Here is a 16,789-nt window from a genome sequence, read left to right on the forward strand (position 1 = left end):
AGATCTGCTATTACCTTTCAACATGTTTTATTATCATTATTTGTCTGTCATAAAATATACTATATCAAGCACTTCCTATATTAAGCCTGTGTATATTCTCATTTGTCCAGGTCATAGTATCCTAAAGGAGTTTTTTTAAATCGAAAACAACTGGACTAGGTTATTTGTCTGTGAAGACGTTTCACCTCTCATCCAAGAGGCTTCATCAGTTCGTGTACGCATCTGACCAGGCTAGGACTGGTCCTACTTTCTGGTGTGGAGACCCAGGTATTTAACCTCTTGTGGGCGTTCACAAGGATGATGATGTCACTTCCTATATTAAAATGTCTTTAAGGGGTGAGTTCACTCGACTTGCCAAACCATATTTTTTCACTTTCCTCTGATGGTATCTAGTCCTGCAGATAGTTTTAGATTTACCTGCTGAGCTTTGGAGATATCCATCTTTGAAACTTTTGCTGCATACTTTGTATGACTGATAATGATGAAATTTATTATTTATTTATCACAAAACTGATATTTATAATATATCTTTTTACAATGTTCCTAGTTACTCAGCTTAATCCATAAACCGACCATAAAAAATAAAAGTCAAAGGCTCCGGAAACGACAACAAAATTACATTAATTGTTTTATATTGTGTAATATATATTGCAGTAAAAGTTTCAGAGGTGGATAACTTGAAAACCTCAGCATGTACAGCTTAAAAAAGCTGGAGGAACAGACACTGCTAAGAGAAAGTAAGAAGATATACTGTTTTTGAGATTTGAGTTAACCCAACATTTTATCTGTATAATAAAAATAGCATTCAAGTCAAACAGGTTTCTTATGTGATCAGTGGAGCAGTAACACATCCTTAAAATTAGTTATTTGAGCATAATTGCTTTTTCCCCATTTCATCATTCATCATCATGATTTTTCTATAAAGCCAGGCATGGCATTGTGATTGATAAATCTTCACCAGTCCCTTTCATGAGGCTTCCTGTATGGTACGCCTAAAAGACTAAAAACATCCTCCTCTCTTAGTGTAGTAAGTGGAGTGCCGCCATATACCTTCAAGTTTCCCTGACGCACCACAGCTTCGTTTAGCGAGTGCTCTGATAAACTCATGTTTTTTGTCTTTGCCAGTGCTCTCATTGAGCGGTTAAAGTGTGCTGACCCGGTGAAATACATGAGAGCACAGGCAAACTCGTTGTAGGGCACTACGATGATGTCCAGCCTGCGATGGCGTTGGCCGGGTCCTGGCAAGCGGCACACACCCATGTATTTCTTCTGTTCTCCATTCTCCTCGTGGCTCACCAGGTCATCTGTCAGAAACCCTTTGATAAAAAACAGTTGTTTTTTTCTCCAGTTTCTCTCAGGGAAAACAAACCTAGTAAGACATGAGAAAATCTGTTCCACCTAAAAAAGATGGAGCTTACCACTGTCATGGAGGATCTCTAACACTTTGCGGAAGATGCCCTTGTGGGACCTGCCGTCAGGGTGAGATATAAGTACATCAACATCTCCACATGTGGCTTTTCCCCGACGGTAGGAGCCACACGTCATAGCCACCAGGCCTGGGTCTATAGCCTGGGTGGCATCCCTCACCTGCACATACCCAGAAAAAAAAGACACAAAATAGAAGCTGTAATCTATCTATTTAATCTTTGGACTCTCAATAACAGTGTTTAAATTGAATGTTCTCTCTTTTTTACTGTGTCCCTTCCACTGGCGAACAAGTAAGCTTTTACCTGTTCCCAGCCAAATACTGGGAGGTAGGCTCACTAAAGCATCACATTTTATTTTGACAAGCCTGAGGGAGTACACATGCTTTAGTCATCTGTCTCCTGTGCACTTTCTATTTGGCAGCTTTGAAGGAAAAAGAAAATCCAAGTAATACTATCTGAAAACAACTAGCGTTGTATGCAACGCTCTGGAGCGAACAGGTATCTGGCTAACTTAAGATGCAGCAAGTTTAAGAGTTAGTTTTCCCCTTTGGGATGCTCCACTTTGTGAGGATACAGTCTGGTTTTCCCATTATCAAGCAGTCAAGGAAAGCTGACACAAACTTTTTCCTACTTTAAGCCTACTGCTTCCAAATTTCTGAGGGTTAGAGGCAGAATCTTTTTCAGAGATATCTCACCTCTATGTGTATGAGTAAACATTTTGAAGTGTTGAACGAAGTAAACATATTTCAGTCATCATCACAAAATGTTACATGTAGATATTGTGACAAATGAAGATGCATTACCACTTTCTCTATGGCTGCTGCTTCTTCTCTGGGCATACGGTCTAGAAAGTCATCGTAGTGCTTCAGTCCTATTTTCTGAGTGTTGCTCAGGTGGGCTTTCGTGCGGATGTCCTCCAAAGTGCGAAATCCCTGGTATACAAATAACATTTTTCTTTAAAAAAAAAAACCAAAAAAACCTTTAAAAAAATACATGATGTTATATATTATACATTTGCTTCCCATCTCCTTCTTGCCTTAGTTATTCATTTAATTGCAATTAAATTATATATGTTTTTTTTATTGTAATCTTTTGATAAGGCATTGTTTTACAGAAGCCTCAGATGAAAAAGCTCCAAAATACATGAAAACAAAAGCTCGACTGATTCTGGATTTGTGAGAGTGATATTTCAATATTTGAGAATTCAGAAAATCAAATCCAATAACAACCATATAACCATATATATTTTCAAACACATAATATAAACAAACCCTTTTAATTAACATTTTCTTAAATTTGGTTTTTAAAGAGCTGTGAGTAAGTACTGAGCAAGACATTTTGAGGTTGAAAATAAACTTATCAGTGCTGTCTGGTGTGCAAATTACGTCATGGAGACATTGTTTCTTAATTACCTCTTTGGCATTTCTGCACTGAAATTTCTTGCTCCTTAATCATGCGACACACACCAGTTTACAGTGAATAAGCTAATATCAGCACTATATCGGCCCAGCAGATTTATCAGACAAGAGTAGTCAAGAGCTGGCTACAAGATATTATGTCACTGTGTTGTAAGTTGTGATTTGATGTGAATACCCTTTGAGAACAGTCTTTTTTATGTGTGTGTGTGTGTGTGTGTGTGTGTGTGTGCGTGCGTGTATTTGCCTTACCTGTTGGTACCACAGTTGTGCAGTTTTAGCTCCTGCACCCCAAATGTTAGTGAAAAGCTCCAGTACTGGCACAGCCTCCCCGATGTGATCTAGCTTCCGGAGATGACCGCTCTCCATGATCTCATCAATTTTGTCAGCCATTCGTTTTCCGATCCCTGGAATCTGACAAGCCTCCTGAAACAAATGGAAAAAAGGTTTTCATTGAAAATGGAATATAAACAAAATAATTCCAATAGTGTACACTAAAACAATCTGTGTGCTTGAGTGTTATCCGTCATTCAACAAAAAGTACTTGCTACAGTATATCCAACAACAATTCAAATTACTGACAGTACCAACAACATAATATTAAAAGCATCTGCACGACATAACTTGATATGATGTAACAGGCTTGTGGTAACTCTTCAGTGCGTTGACAGCCTTGGAGTAGCCCAGCGCCCTCCACTTGTCCCCCTGGTGGGTGTAGGCCTTGGCCAGCACTTCAAGTTTGTCTGTGATGTGCTTGTTGAAGTTATTACTTTTGGATTGAGAGGACTGGGCACAGACCCACTTCCCTAAGACTGCCTTCTGATCGGAAGAGGCTGGACTGGGGGTGAGGCTGGGGCTAGGAGTCTCCTCTTTGGGGTGCTGGCCAGTGATGAGCGCTTCCAGGTCACTCTGAGAGACACCATCTTCTTCTCCTCGCAGTTCCTCTTTGGTAACTGGCACTGTCTATGAGTAGGATTAAAATAAAACTATAATAACGATCCAACACACACAGACTTGTTGTTTTCATGTGTTCATCTGTTAACTTTTGTCCCCAGTTGCACCAAATGATTACTTACTGAAAGACTGGTAAACCTGATAAATGACAAATTCAGTTTGTCTTTTCTTCACAAGACCTGGCAACCTACCATGTCTATGGTCTCTCCTTCCTTAGTTTGATGTGACACTGGCTCTACAATAGTTTCTGCTGCAGGCTTGACATCCGGCAACTCTTCTTTAATATTTGCATGTTGTGTCTCAGATTCCCTAAATGGACAGAAAATAAAAAGATGCATTAATATTGATGAATCATTCAGTCTTCTAATATATAGCCAGTCTCTGTGCAGTAGAAGTAGTGCAAGTCTATGTGACAACCTGGAAAAGATCATGAGATACAGATGCAATTAAGAAAGGCTTTCAGACATAAGCAGACTTTTCAACAAAATAACCAGAAGCTCATTAACCTCTTTGGTAAAAGAAGGCTGTAGTTGGCTACGTCCAGCAGTTGTTTTTCACTGATGCACAAGCTCAACCAAGTGCATTTCACCAGTTGGACTCCAGAGGGCATACAATCCACTTTCAGTAGGCGCAGAGCCCTGTCACTGTCCATGTTGTCATCTACAACAACATGAGTGACACTGGGACACAGTGAATTCTCCGTCTGTCCTCCATTCTGCTGAATTTGTCTTTGAAAGATCTGGCATCTGGCATTTCCTATTCCAGCAGGCAGGATGTACACTGTGACACCATTAAAAGTGTTTCCTGAGGCAGAGGAGAGGGGCAGATTACTATGAGCAAATGTGTTTCATTGCCTTGCTTCTACTTTGGTGTTAACATTATTTATCTCTGGCTATAAGTACATCTTAATCTGTTTTCTTCAACTCAGTGTCACACATGCACACGCAATAACAACCTGTGTCATCACATTCATCCGGTTTCTTCTTTCGTGGGGGTGCATCCTTTCCCTGCAGTACTCTGGCCCTTTTAACTTTAGGGAAAGCTTTCATGATGCCATGACGAGGCTCCATCTTGCCTGTTAAAGGGGGGCACCAGTGGCCTGTGGCACGAAGCACAATTATAAAGTTATTCATAAGTTTAAAGGGTAAAAGCCACCTGCAAATCTAGAACATTTGCTGTGTACTACCAAATGTGCATTGCATACTAATATGTAGTGAGTTCACACTGGAAAACTGACTCATTTTAAATATTACACCCCCCCCCCAAGTAGAAAAACACTTTTTGCTTGCTAATTCTTTCTTTTTATACTCCTTTTGATTCTGTAAAGTTCACAGTAACAATATTGCGTTGTAAAAATACTCAAAGGTTGTGCATTCAAAATCTTACTTAAGTGAAAGTTTGGAAGTATTATCATTGTAATGTACTTAAATATCAAATACAAAAGTACACATCATGCAGACAGAGTTCTCCCTGGGAATGGTATAATATCGATATGCTATATTATAATCGATATTATAATTTACAATAAAAATAAACATACATATATATACAATATATATAATATACAACTACTCGTTTACAACACATTGTAATTGATAACATAATCATGTGTTGTGATAGTACGTTATTAATGTGCATAGTAACAAGTGACTGTAGCCGTCACATCGATGTAGTGCAGAAAAAAGTACAATATTACGAATTCTAAAATGTAGGGGTGTGGGAGTAACGTGGCATTTAGTGGGAGTACTCAAGTAAAGTGCAAAGACCTCAAAACTGTCCTGCAGTACTTCAGTAAACGTACTTCGGGACTGCCACGACTGAGCAAGATGTTTTATATCTGCCATACTGAATGTTTTGTATTAATTTACAGGTAGTACAGAACACTAGTACACTTCTCGTACAGATACAGCTTTCTCCAGCAATTTGGACACTGGAATAGCCAAACGTGGGAGCTGTTTCGGGTTGTAACTGTGACAGAACAGTTCATTCTGCTTCATAAAACATCTGTATTCTCAAGTTATTTAGTCTTAACTAGCTACCTTTAGCTTATGCTAATGCTAACGATAGAAACATCAAACAGTCGGTGTTTTGACTGTTTCGATTATTCTTTTCACTTAATATATACACTACACTTTAACTCATTACCCCACATTCGAATATTATTGCATATTTAAGCATAAAACGTATTAATCTGTAATGTTATGGGTCTTACCTCTGTTTAGATGGAACCATACGTAGAGAAATCACAACAGACGGACAACATTCAAACGTTTCACTTCCGGGTCAATTGTTCGGTTTAGTTTTGCTTAAAATTGCAGCTAACTAATACAACAACTACAAAGTCTACGTTCGAGATCATGTATGTGATACGTTTTAAAAAGATAAAGGGTATGTATATATACATATATTTAAATATACGTCCTCTTATTGGGGTTGATTTTGGTTGCTATGGTTACGGAAGTGGTCCTATGCAACAGAAACATCTGTAGAGACATGGCTGTGCAGAGCTGGAGTAATATCTTAAAATCATCAAAGAAAACAGCTTTGATACACGACGGTGAGTACAACGAAGAAAAACTAGCCTTAATGATCAAAACAAACTGTTTTCCAGAATCAGTATTTGCCTAACTTTAACAGCTAGTTCTTTTCAGACTGTTTGCTAATGTTAGCTAACATTAATGTTATTAGGCAACAAACAGGTGGTGATCTCTCATCTATAGCACAATGTCTGAAAAATTGTGCACTCAAAAAAGAGCTAAAGAAGGTAAAGAAGGTAAAGAAGAGGTAAAGAAACTAAACATCCGTTTAATTGTGAGATCTCTGATCGACAAGTCTGGTCTGACCTCCCCTGTTAGCATCTCTGCTCACTTGATGCTAATCCTTGAATCACTATCCTTTATCCATACGTGCTCGTTTCTATTTACAGCAATTGCATCTGATTTGATTTGACCAATATTTCATTAAATATTGTATGTTGCAAAATAAAAGAAATTCTTAATATACTCCTTAATATCCTAAGAAAGGTAAGACGTCAGGCTGGGTTAGTACTGAAACCATATGGCTTGTTTGTGCTACATTAAATACATTCCAGTATTTTTTTTTTCTGTTCTAATTTATATGCAAATATGTTTATGAATTCCACCTCCAGGGAAAAGGAAGATTCACTACCTCTTCACAGATGGAAAAGAAATGGCAGAAGAGTATGACTTAAAAACAGATGAGCTCATTGGTAAGCAACAAGTTTTGCTGTGTGGGGCTACTAGTTTATGAATATCAGTCAATGCATGGAATGAGTTTTTCTGTGTTTCTGTGAAACATTTGGTACATTTCAGTACGAAAGTGGCGTCATAAAAGCACACTTGGAGCTCAAGGCCAATGGCAGGTAGAGGTCGGGGAGCCACTTGCAAGCCCTGTCGCATCTTTGGACTCCGATGTGATCAAGGAGAACTACTCCAATGTTGGTTTTCTTCTCAGTTTTTTCTCATTTTGACTCTAGAATTACAGTTTAACCTCCACATATTCTCATGTGAACTTTGGTTTGTTTAAGTTCTTTTTGATTCCTTTGAGAGAAAACAATGATTTTGTTTCCACAGCCTGTGTTCATGCGTAAAGATATAAAGAGCAGCTTTCAGTGGAGAATCCGCAACCTTCCCTATCCCAAAGATGTCTTCAATGTTTCTGTGGAGCCATCTGAGAGATGCATCATCATAAAAACCTCAAACAAAAAGTAAATATGCATGAGAACACTCGTTTTCCCTGGCCATCTCATCTTTCCTGTGCAGTACACTTGTTGCATGTAATCCTTATGTCCTCCCTATAGATGGCACTGTGTACAATACTTTTGTCTACGGTGGTGAGACAAACCTATCACATCTTCTCCTTGTCTTCCCAGGTATTATAAGAAGTTCAATATTCCTGACCTCGATCGCAGTCAGCTGCCATTCGACTGCTCTGCCCTCAGCTTTACTCACGCCAACAACACTTTGATTGTCAGCGTAAGTCCTACACTACAATGAAAAAAAAAAAATATAAACCTATGTTATGAAACCGTATACTTTCAATATAAAGGTGCAAGTATTAAAGATTGATTCCTAGTGTTCTTACCTAAAATGTTGAATTCAGGTTCCTGAACAGTATCATCTTTGCAATATTAATTAAGCAAAAGTAGCTGAAAAATTAATTTACAAAACCAAAGAAAATGTCCAAGAAACCATCCTCCTCACTTGCATAAGATACTTTTTAAACTGTGACAGTGCATAAAAGTGTAACTTTGTTCAGTGTTCAAGTATTTCATGCAAATCATGAGGGCAAGATGTATGTGTTTTTTTTCTTGATTTTGTACTCAAGTTTTTCCTCTGTGCACCTGTCAAGCTTTTTTTTAACATTACAATAATAATAATTTTTGCCCAAAATAATTGCACTTTTAGTTTTATATGCTTTGTATTTTGTATGGTCTTTCAGTATGACTACAGTGAAGGATTTACCGGAGGGAGACGGGGAGAATGTTGAAGTAATTATTTTTCTTCTCTCTTGTCCAGTACAAAAAACCCAAAGAGATCTTAACCCTTGAGCAGGAGCTACTGAAGGAGCTGAAGACAGTGAAGGACACTGCAGGACGGGACGGTGACTGCAAAAGTCAGTGAATTGTGAATGTGGGAGCGAGAGAATAATTCTGCGTTGCATTTAAAGCAGATCCTCACACCGTCATTTTCCAGTCACATGTGAGCTCTCATTTATCTGAATCCCTTATTCAAAAGACCTTTTCTTAGTGCCTTGTCCATGGCTTAATGCTTCTTATTATGTTTACTAATTGGGGTCCATTTCTTGGAGTTGATACTGTTGAAATTTGTCCTATTATTTATGTTTGATATTTAACTTTTTTGACATTTTCAGTCAAATATATTCCAAGTTTCTCAGTTTCACAGGCAGATATATTAACTTTGTGGTTGGACCATGAGTGTTTTCCCAAATTATTTTTCATAGAAAAATCATTTCACAACTCACATAAAGTATTTGTATGGAAATTATAATTGTATCGCAACAACATCTATTTTTTTGCTCCTTGTTACCAAACCTACCAGGGAGCCTGTTGATGGGGGTCACATAACCTACCATCCTCCTTTCATTGATGTCCTTGTAAAACACTCAAAACATACAATGCCTCATCCCTGTTCGTTCCGGGGTCACTGTTACAAGCACGTCCCATTTGTGTTAACTGAATACCCTTATGTTCCATGCATGTAGTGGGCCACCCTGAAAGCCATTACTGAAACTAGTGTTACCGTTTCCCATTACAACAGAGGGTCACTGTGACTTTGTGGTCTCCAGCTAAAACTCCATAGACACAAGTTAGAAATAGGAGCAACTGTTCCAGAGGTGTCTTCCAAATTGTTTTGATATTCTTGTCTAAGAGGGACAAATATAAAATTTCACATCTTTAGCATACGGAATTATATGTGTACATAGGATTCTTGGCAAAATCTGAGGCACTCAAGAGGGTGATGATTTAAAAAGCCTTTATTTTCTCATTGCATGTGTATATATATGACATGTACAAAATAATTGTATGTATGGACCCTTGCTTCAGAATGTGACATTTGTCTACTTTTTCACAAAGTTCAGTTAAAAAAAGAAAAAGTCCTGTCAGAAATACTTAGACAGTGGATAAAAAAAGAATGGTGTTGTTTAAAAGAGACAATGGCATTTAAATATAGATTGTTTCAACCTTGTGATTCCTTGCATTTTTTACCACTTGTCCAAACCCAGAGAGCAAGTGCAAAAAGCAGAGACAAAACCACAGGTCTCTCTCACTATTGTGCTTTGTCTTCTTCCAGATGGAAAGAACAGGAATACAAGAAAACATTTTAAAAGCAGTCTGTCCTGTTGTTTTGCAAATTCCTGTGAGGGTCTTGATGGAACATGAATTCTTAAAAATGAACGCAAAAATGCATTCATACATACTTGATTAGGTAGTGTTTGTCTGTTTGTTTTCTTAAGACGTGTGGTGATTCTAAATGGATATAACATGAAAAAAGTTTCTGCTGTTTAGCAGATGCATTAAACACCAAGCGTTTATATGAAGTCTTAATTTTGCTAATTTTCCTTAATGCTTTACAGTCTTTAGAGCTTGAGCTGCTGTCAAAACAAATTCCTGTGGCAGCAAACACCAACTAACAAATTGGACATCCAGCTCATGCATTGTGAGAGCAGCCGGGTCTTCTTCCTCCCCTGTCGTTTGGCCTCTGATGGTCATGCTCAACTGCTTCTGGGAAGAGGGTTTCTTTTCTGCCTCCCTTTCATTCCCGAATGCCTCTTCCCAGCCATTCCCACTCTTTCAGCCGATGCCACATTTTGCCACACAGGCCCTGACACTTTTTCTGCAACCCCTCAACTCCCTCTCTGCACCCCTCCCCCCCATCCCTCTTACCCCTCCCTGTGTGACTGGCTTCTTTTTGATAACTGACCCCTCCTCGTGTTATTATTCGAACCCACTATTGTATAACATGCCCTTTTATATGAGGTTTCACAAAGGGCCCATTTGATCAGAGAGTTACGGTGTGCGATCGTGAGAAATGCAACTACATGGTGGTAACCTTTGTTTGGGCCAAAATGGTGGGCTGACCTCATCGCTTTTAATGCATAGCTCAGGCCATTCAGGCCCGAGTCTCACTTGCTGAGCACATTGAATTCAGTAGCCTGTCACAGATATTGCCCCTCAGTTATCTGGGTCTCCAGCTTGAGGAAGAAGAAGGAAAAAAAAAACAACTGTTTTTTTGAGGGCAACCAACATTGTACGCTAGCTTTCCATCCCAAAACAACCACACAAGAGAAAAGCCGAGCACCATGTGAACTGATTCTTTAGTGGTTTTAATATACACTCTACAATAAATATTTCCATCATTTGACGTAATTTACATTTTTACAGTAAAAATATATTCATATATGTAGAAAAAACAGGTTAAAATTCTCCAAAATGGCCCCCTAAAGGCAAGATAGCGTGTCAACTGAGATGCTGTAGCCACAAGAAAATCCACAGATAGCTGCCGTGTCTAGCTTCATTGTACTCACTTCTCTTTTAAACATTCTTTGTTGCTGAGCTGGCTAACTTCTAACCAAAGTCACTGTAGTTGAGTTCTTCAGTCCTTTAATTGCCCCCTGATTTAATAAGAGAAAAAAATATTTCTTAAAGTCTGTCTGAATTGGAAATAACTAGCAGATTAGATAGTCAATGTTTACATACAATCCAGTACAAAGAATTACATAATAAGTCCACAAAATGAGGCAAAAAGTGTATGGGAACTTGACTGTAAAAGTTGATTTCGCTTGGAGCATTTGCTTTCTCTTGTAGTGGTTCTTCTGTGCTGGTTCATCCACAGTTCTCCCTCAGTGGTTTCAGTCCTCAGCGGCCCCCTGAGCGCTGGTGATGGGAATGTTTAGTCCGCTTGCTGAAAGGGTGCGCGGGGACAGGGAGAGGAAGAACATCAAACGGTCTCCTCTCACTCAGCAAGTGCCCCCTGGGTAGACGCTTCATGAAGTGGGCCTCCCTCTGATGCTGCTTGGTCTTGGAGGCCTTCCTCGGACGGCCCTTGCGTGTGAAAGCCATATACCAGCCCTCGTACTTGGCGTTCTGAAGCGCCGTGTAGTTGTTTTCCAGAACAATCTCAGTGAAGATGCAGTCTTTGCCTCGTCCTTTCCGCTGCGAAAGAATGAAAGGGGGAGAAGCTGAAATACTTTGGACAATTTCCAAGGAGCAGAAACATTGTCTTTCTTTCCATTTAATCAAATACCCTTTGAAACCTTGAGAAGCCTGCTCAGACAAATCTAAAAATCTAATTTGTTCTGGCTTCAAATGTGTCTCAACAATGTGTCACCATAAGCTGCAAAGCTGGACTAACATTTCCAAGAAACAGACAAACTTCAAGATGTTGCTGTAGTCTTAGGCAGCCACAAAACTATGAATTCCAGATTACCTTGCCGATCAGCTTCCCCCTCTTGTTCATGCATATGTAGTATCCTGTCTTCACCCCTCTAATACGAACACGACTTCCAAAAGAGTCCGTCTCCACTTCCAGTTTAGCTGCACAGACAAAACAAATCACAAATAATGAGATGACACAGTTCTGACATGGTGCAGACATGCAGATTATTATGTTACAGTGTGTGAGACAAATGAGCTTCTTTCCTCTGAATGTATTCCTTATGTGCAGCCGAGACTGTAATAAACTGGAGTTACATCATGTCATCATTAAATGGCATTAAATCGCTTTGAGGAGATCATGACCAGGGAACCAGAATCATGAAGATAGCAAATAAATTTAATGACCCGGCAGCCACCTTTAACAAAGCACGCAAGCCTTCCAAAATAGCATCAAATGATAGTGATTTCACACGGCGTGATTGTTGTTGAATGTCTGTAAATGCTGTGCTGTGATGCAGTTCAGTCTGGGGATAAAGGAGAGTGAGAATACTGCGGTCAGGGACACAGCCACAAGAACAGAGCAGTGGTCAGATTTGGGCCGGTTACAAGAGTGACACCCACTTAGGATGTGAAGCCAGTGTGTGCATGACTTACTGACTGAATCTATGTGTGTGTATGTGTGTGTGTGTGTGTGTGTGAGAATGTGGGTGTAAGCAGAGAAATTTAAAAGACAAAAGAGCACACAGGAGAGGCAAGGAGAGGAAAAGGTATAAAGTGAAGATGCTGACTTCACCGCTCCTTATAAATTGAGTCATACATTGAGTTGTAAAGCAATGAAAATTCCTCATAAAATCAGCCTCCAAAAAGCAGGCAGCAGGCATAGAGCAGTGGATGGATGGTGGTGGCTGTGGTGGAAAGATGGCTAGACACACCAAAATCCTTTGGTGACAGGAATTCTGCTGCCTTTAAGACAATTTTTTCCTGCTCGAAGTAAAGACAAAAAAAAGAGAGTCCCTACTGAAGTCCATCATAACAGGTGTCAAGGACTTTCTAGACCACCAACACACTACAGAAATAAATTACCTTCATAAGGCCATAAATGATGGTAACACCGATGCCACTAACTTTGTTTACAATTTCTACTACTGTTTCTCCTGGCTCAAATAATTTTCCAACAGGCTGCCAAAAACGACATAATTTATGCTGCTTTTCAACACCGCACTGCGCACCATTGAATTCAAACTATTCCCGTGTATGTAAGGTGAACATGTTTCGTATTTTACTGTTTTCCTGAGGTTTAAAGCCATTGAAATGTAAGAAACGATGGCCTTTAGCTGTCATCGCTTTTTGATGGATCTGGCCACAGCACACGGACTTTAAGAAGTAAACTTGCTTCATAGTTTCAGAGACAATAAAAAGTGCTTTCCCTGAATGGAATAACATATGTGAACTTTTGCTCAGCTATTTTATTCTATCTTAAACTGTATTTAAATATGTAATTATATATGTCACCTCAAGGAAGGTTAAGCTAGGCCATTTACCAAAATGCTCAAAAGTTAATTTCGTGACATATTCTCGCGATATTCAGCATATTTTATTGCTCACGTGCTGCCGCTTCGTATTGTACTGTGCTTTAATTGATACTTAATTATGTTATTTGTCATTATAACACACAGTCCTATCTGTTGGCTTTATTCTTCTGGCATTTGCGTCTTACCGTGTACTGCTCCGTCGTCTCCGTTGGCGTTGACCCTCTTGTTGGCCAGGACCTGGACGTGTTTCCCGCTGGTGCGGCTGTACAGCTGGTAGGTTCGGGTCAACCTGCGGCTCATCCGGTCCGACAGCCGGCTCTGCTCGGTGACATGGTGCTTGAAATTAGGAGGAGACTGCACAGAGTTCTGTCGGACAATATAGGAAACACATGTCATGAAATATGAAATCACTTTTTAATGTCGCAGAATTTTACTTTGCAACTTAGTAAAGCCTGAAAATATTAATGTCAACTGTGAAGCTTGCCAGTCAAACGGCCAGGGCCCTGCCCTGCTGTCCCACACTTCATTATGTCATTCATCATATTTAAATAATTCATCCTGCTTTTTTTTTCTTCTTCTTTTACCATCGATGATCTTTCGCCCCTTCTTGACTTCTTTTTTTTTTCTCATTTCAGCATTTCTCCATCCACATGTGTTTTAACAATTACTTTTTAGGCTAGACCTTACCTCTTTTCAAGATGTTTGAATTGATGCCAATTGCCATAGCACTCATAATAAAATGTTTTCATTGTTATTGCAGCCCATTGCAGATGTAGAGACGGTGGACTATGAGCTGCTAAGCACGGCGCCTGAATAACTGTTAAGTTTTACTTAGTTAGTTACAGAACTTTACGCAACATTAGTGATTTTTATTGAAGTGAAAATGTGAGTTACCTGTGCATAAAAGCAAAGCGCCGTGAACTGAAGTAACCTGAGGGAAAAAGGGAAAAAATGAATAGCTCTAACCTGTTGCTGGAATTCAATGAGTAACACAAGCAACTATATTACCCTGACACCTCTTTACTTACAGATATCCTAACCTCGATGTTCTCAGCCTCATCTTGTAATAGTTCAAATATTGCTTCATGAATACTCCACTGATTCGGTGCTGGAAGCTCTTGGAAATAAAGTTCCTCCTGGTAGGGATTTCAGCCCAGTTTTATGCCCCTCTTGTTACACATAGAAGGTGATAGCCGTGACAATTAAGAGATCCGAAACTGTCAGGGTCCCATGCGGGTAAAGGATCCACTCTCCACTCTACTGATACATGAGAAAGTCCAGAGGGTTTAAAGGCGCTGCGGTGCCAATCCAAACTGAAAGTCCGGAGAAAGTGTCGCTGTCACCAAACCACCTCCACCAAATCCGCTTCGTGTCAATCACCCACTCAGCAATGAAAGTCTTGATTAACGTTTCAAGTCGAAATAAATCCTCTCTGACTTTCTGTCACACGGCAGTGGCACTGATTTAGATTTTTACGCACGGATCTTTACGCAGGATGCGCACTAGGGATTTCCTAAGAATAAGTTATTACATTAAAAAGAAATGTTGAATGAATTCCATGAGTGACAGCACGGATTTATTTGTTTTCTGTGCAGTTAAAGCAATGGTGGCACGGCTGTCTCTCTATAAGATGCGCAGATAGTAAAGCTCCAACATCAACCTTCCTCCCACACGTGTATTTCTTGTGGTTGCCTCCAGTCCGCATACAGCATCTGTCTCCCTCTACATTTAAATACTTTAACTTGCGGGAAAGTCAATATCCTCGGCGAGAGCAGGCGGAGCGTTCAGGCTGGAGCCAATTTGAAACTGAATACTTGTTAAAACACTTTGCCTATTGCTTTGCAACTATTTGCTTGCAAATCCATAAACACAACATTCATCATTTAAATGCACATAATTATCCAACCTATGAAAATAGCCACATGAAGAAGACAGGAGCTTATTTGTGGGTTAATATTCAAGTTAGATTAAAACAACATAATATATAATACATAATATGTCTTCCAAAATGTTTTACTAAGCATTTATTCGCAGTCATAAACATTAATCTCATTCAGCACATGTCATTGTATTACAGTATCTTCATACATGTAAAATCACAGTGCACTTGTTTTTCTATAAGCACAGGCATCCACATGGAAAAATTCCCTGGCATGTACTTAAGAAAATCTACAGTTACATTAACTTATTCCCTGGCTGCAGGTTAGAGGTTGGTTGGTGGTCCCTCAGGACAGACCTTGATGTACTTTTTCATCCTACATATGTAAGTAATATGTATTCCATGTGAACACATGACACAAAATGGTTTTCACATAACATCTAAAGCCTTTGCCTTGGATACAAATGCTCTCTCGCTCACAATCACTCTTCCATAACTTTTCACAATCCTGGTTTGATTTTCGAAAAGTGTGTCCTGGGCCTGGTGTGCTACTTTCACAGCATGGTTTCATACACTATATCATGCAATTATATTGTAATTATTCTTTGTGACAACAAAGCGGCAGGGTTTCCTTCAGGGGAACATGACTGTTACACATTCATCTGATAGGGAAGAAAGGGGATGGTTGTAACATGAAATACCTTGAACACTGCCTGTCAGGAACAAACTCTAAATGTGATCAGTTGCTGTTTGTGTCCAACATGTGAAGACAATGGCTGTGAATAAAGATTATCTTTTTTTTTCTCTATAACCTAAATGCCATCATCCACACACCCTCACAGTTAATAAGATACATTTATGCAGTAGGCTTATGGTTGTAAAACTTTTGTAACAGAGTCATGACAGATGTTTGCAGCAGATTTTGAAGTTAAATTCAGTTTAAGTATCTGAAATGAGTGAGGAGATATGGATGGAAACGTGAAACAAATCTTACATTTAACCCCGCTCTCCCTTACTTTCACTGTTCCTGCATGTACAGATGAAATAAACATTAGGAGTGTCATTCACAACTTGAGAGTGTGACTTAATAGGCTCAACCTGAACACACAAAAGGGTGTAAAAACATCAGGGACTGCCTTCTAAATCTCTTCTGTATATCTGAGTCCTCATGACACCATGAATGAGACTGATTTTAGGTGACATCAGTGCCTGGATACTCAGACTTGAAGTGCAAATCGACAGAATAGGTTTACTGACTCCAAACCTCAAATCTGATTACCGTCCTAATGAGCCGAAACCGATTTTTGGACTTCAACTCTTACCTGCGAGGCTTCATAAACGCAGGCCCACGTTCTCTGTGTGAACAGTATGGGAAACTTTTGCACCCTTCACACAGAACAGCTGTAAAAGAGTAAAATATAATATATATGTAATTATGTGAGTTTGGTCAATGTCTTAGCTGTAAATCAGTCATTTTAGCCAGTGCAGGGGATTTAGGGGGTGAAAATGGACCTGCCTTATTAGTTCCAGTGGGACACGGCAACAAGTGATTTTGCCACCTGGAACAATTCAGCACTTTGTATTTTCATATTTTGACCCCTGTGAAGCAACGGTCGCACATCCTGATATGAAATCCACATGCATTATAATTAAAGCTGTTGAGT

General features: G+C 39.4%; 3 protein-coding genes across 4 annotated transcripts; 1 reads left to right on the plus strand and 2 right to left on the minus strand.

Moving 5' to 3' along the window:
• Positions 1 to 10: 10 nt before the first annotated feature.
• poll (polymerase (DNA directed), lambda) lies at positions 11 to 6,091 on the minus strand. Its single transcript, XM_056371325.1, has 9 exons — positions 6,009 to 6,091; positions 4,752 to 4,895; positions 4,303 to 4,600; positions 3,988 to 4,105; positions 3,467 to 3,805; positions 3,095 to 3,268; positions 2,231 to 2,359; positions 1,419 to 1,587; positions 11 to 1,316 (listed from the first exon to the last, which is right to left on the minus strand). The coding sequence occupies exons 2-9, from the start codon at positions 4,864 to 4,866 to the stop codon at positions 955 to 957; spliced, it is 1,704 nt and encodes a 567-aa protein (XP_056227300.1). The 5' UTR covers positions 4,867 to 4,895; positions 6,009 to 6,091; the 3' UTR covers positions 11 to 954.
• An 18-nt stretch (positions 6,092 to 6,109) lies between these two features.
• dpcd (deleted in primary ciliary dyskinesia homolog (mouse)) lies at positions 6,110 to 9,525 on the plus strand. Of its 2 annotated transcripts, none has more exons than XM_056371330.1 (6): positions 6,110 to 6,353; positions 6,945 to 7,025; positions 7,129 to 7,253; positions 7,390 to 7,523; positions 7,689 to 7,791; positions 8,335 to 9,525. In XM_056371330.1, exons 1-6 carry the CDS (start codon positions 6,245 to 6,247, stop codon positions 8,437 to 8,439), a joined length of 657 nt encoding a protein of 218 aa, XP_056227305.1. In that variant the 5' UTR covers positions 6,110 to 6,244; the 3' UTR covers positions 8,440 to 9,525. The 2 variants fall into 2 exon arrangements, with proteins under 2 accessions (XP_056227305.1, XP_056227306.1); XM_056371331.1 differs by lacking the exon at positions 6,110 to 6,353 and adding an exon at positions 6,681 to 6,819.
• A 1,128-nt stretch (positions 9,526 to 10,653) lies between these two features.
• Positions 10,654 to 14,979, minus strand: fgf8b (fibroblast growth factor 8b). Its single transcript, XM_056372084.1, has 5 exons — positions 14,275 to 14,979; positions 14,141 to 14,177; positions 13,432 to 13,612; positions 11,767 to 11,873; positions 10,654 to 11,492 (listed from the first exon to the last, which is right to left on the minus strand). Exons 1-5 carry the CDS (start codon positions 14,331 to 14,333, stop codon positions 11,196 to 11,198), a joined length of 681 nt encoding a protein of 226 aa, XP_056228059.1. The 5' UTR covers positions 14,334 to 14,979; the 3' UTR covers positions 10,654 to 11,195.
• Between the last annotated feature and the right edge of the window lie 1,810 nt (positions 14,980 to 16,789).

The sequence above is a fragment of the Seriola aureovittata genome, chromosome 3, assembly GCF_021018895.1.
Source record: "Seriola aureovittata isolate HTS-2021-v1 ecotype China chromosome 3, ASM2101889v1, whole genome shotgun sequence".
In the NCBI taxonomy this organism is placed as follows: Eukaryota; Metazoa; Chordata; class Actinopteri; order Carangiformes; family Carangidae; genus Seriola; species Seriola aureovittata.

What these genes read in the sequence shown, in the direction of transcription:
- poll (XM_056371325.1), bottom strand. Translation starts at nt 4,866, where the DNA reads ATGGAGCCTCGTCATGGCATCATGAAAGCTTTCCCTAAAGTTAAAAGG. An exon ending in CACAACTGTGGTACCAACAG is followed by an intron (nt 2,360 to 3,094) that starts GTAAGGCAAATA and finishes TTTGTATACCAG; the next exon opens with GGATTTCGCACTTTGGAGGA. An exon ending in AGAGATCCTCCATGACAGTG is followed by an intron (nt 1,317 to 1,418) that starts GTAAGCTCCATC and finishes TTTTTATCAAAG; the next exon opens with GGTTTCTGACAGATGACCTG.
- dpcd (XM_056371330.1), top strand. Translation starts at nt 6,245, where the DNA reads ATGGTTACGGAAGTGGTCCTATGCAACAGAAACATCTGTAGAGACATG. An exon ending in AACAGCTTTGATACACGACG is followed by an intron (nt 6,354 to 6,944) that starts GTGAGTACAACG and finishes TTCCACCTCCAG; the next exon opens with GGAAAAGGAAGATTCACTAC. An exon ending in ACAACACTTTGATTGTCAGC is followed by an intron (nt 7,792 to 8,334) that starts GTAAGTCCTACA and finishes TCTCTTGTCCAG; the next exon opens with TACAAAAAACCCAAAGAGAT.
- fgf8b (XM_056372084.1), bottom strand. Translation starts at nt 14,333, where the DNA reads ATGAAGCAATATTTGAACTATTACAAGATGAGGCTGAGAACATCGAGG. An exon ending in AGACGACGGAGCAGTACACG is followed by an intron (nt 11,874 to 13,431) that starts GTAAGACGCAAA and finishes TTGTCTGTGCAG; the next exon opens with CTAAACTGGAAGTGGAGACG. An exon ending in GGGGGAAGCTGATCGGCAAG is followed by an intron (nt 11,493 to 11,766) that starts GTAATCTGGAAT and finishes ATTCTTTCGCAG; the next exon opens with CGGAAAGGACGAGGCAAAGA.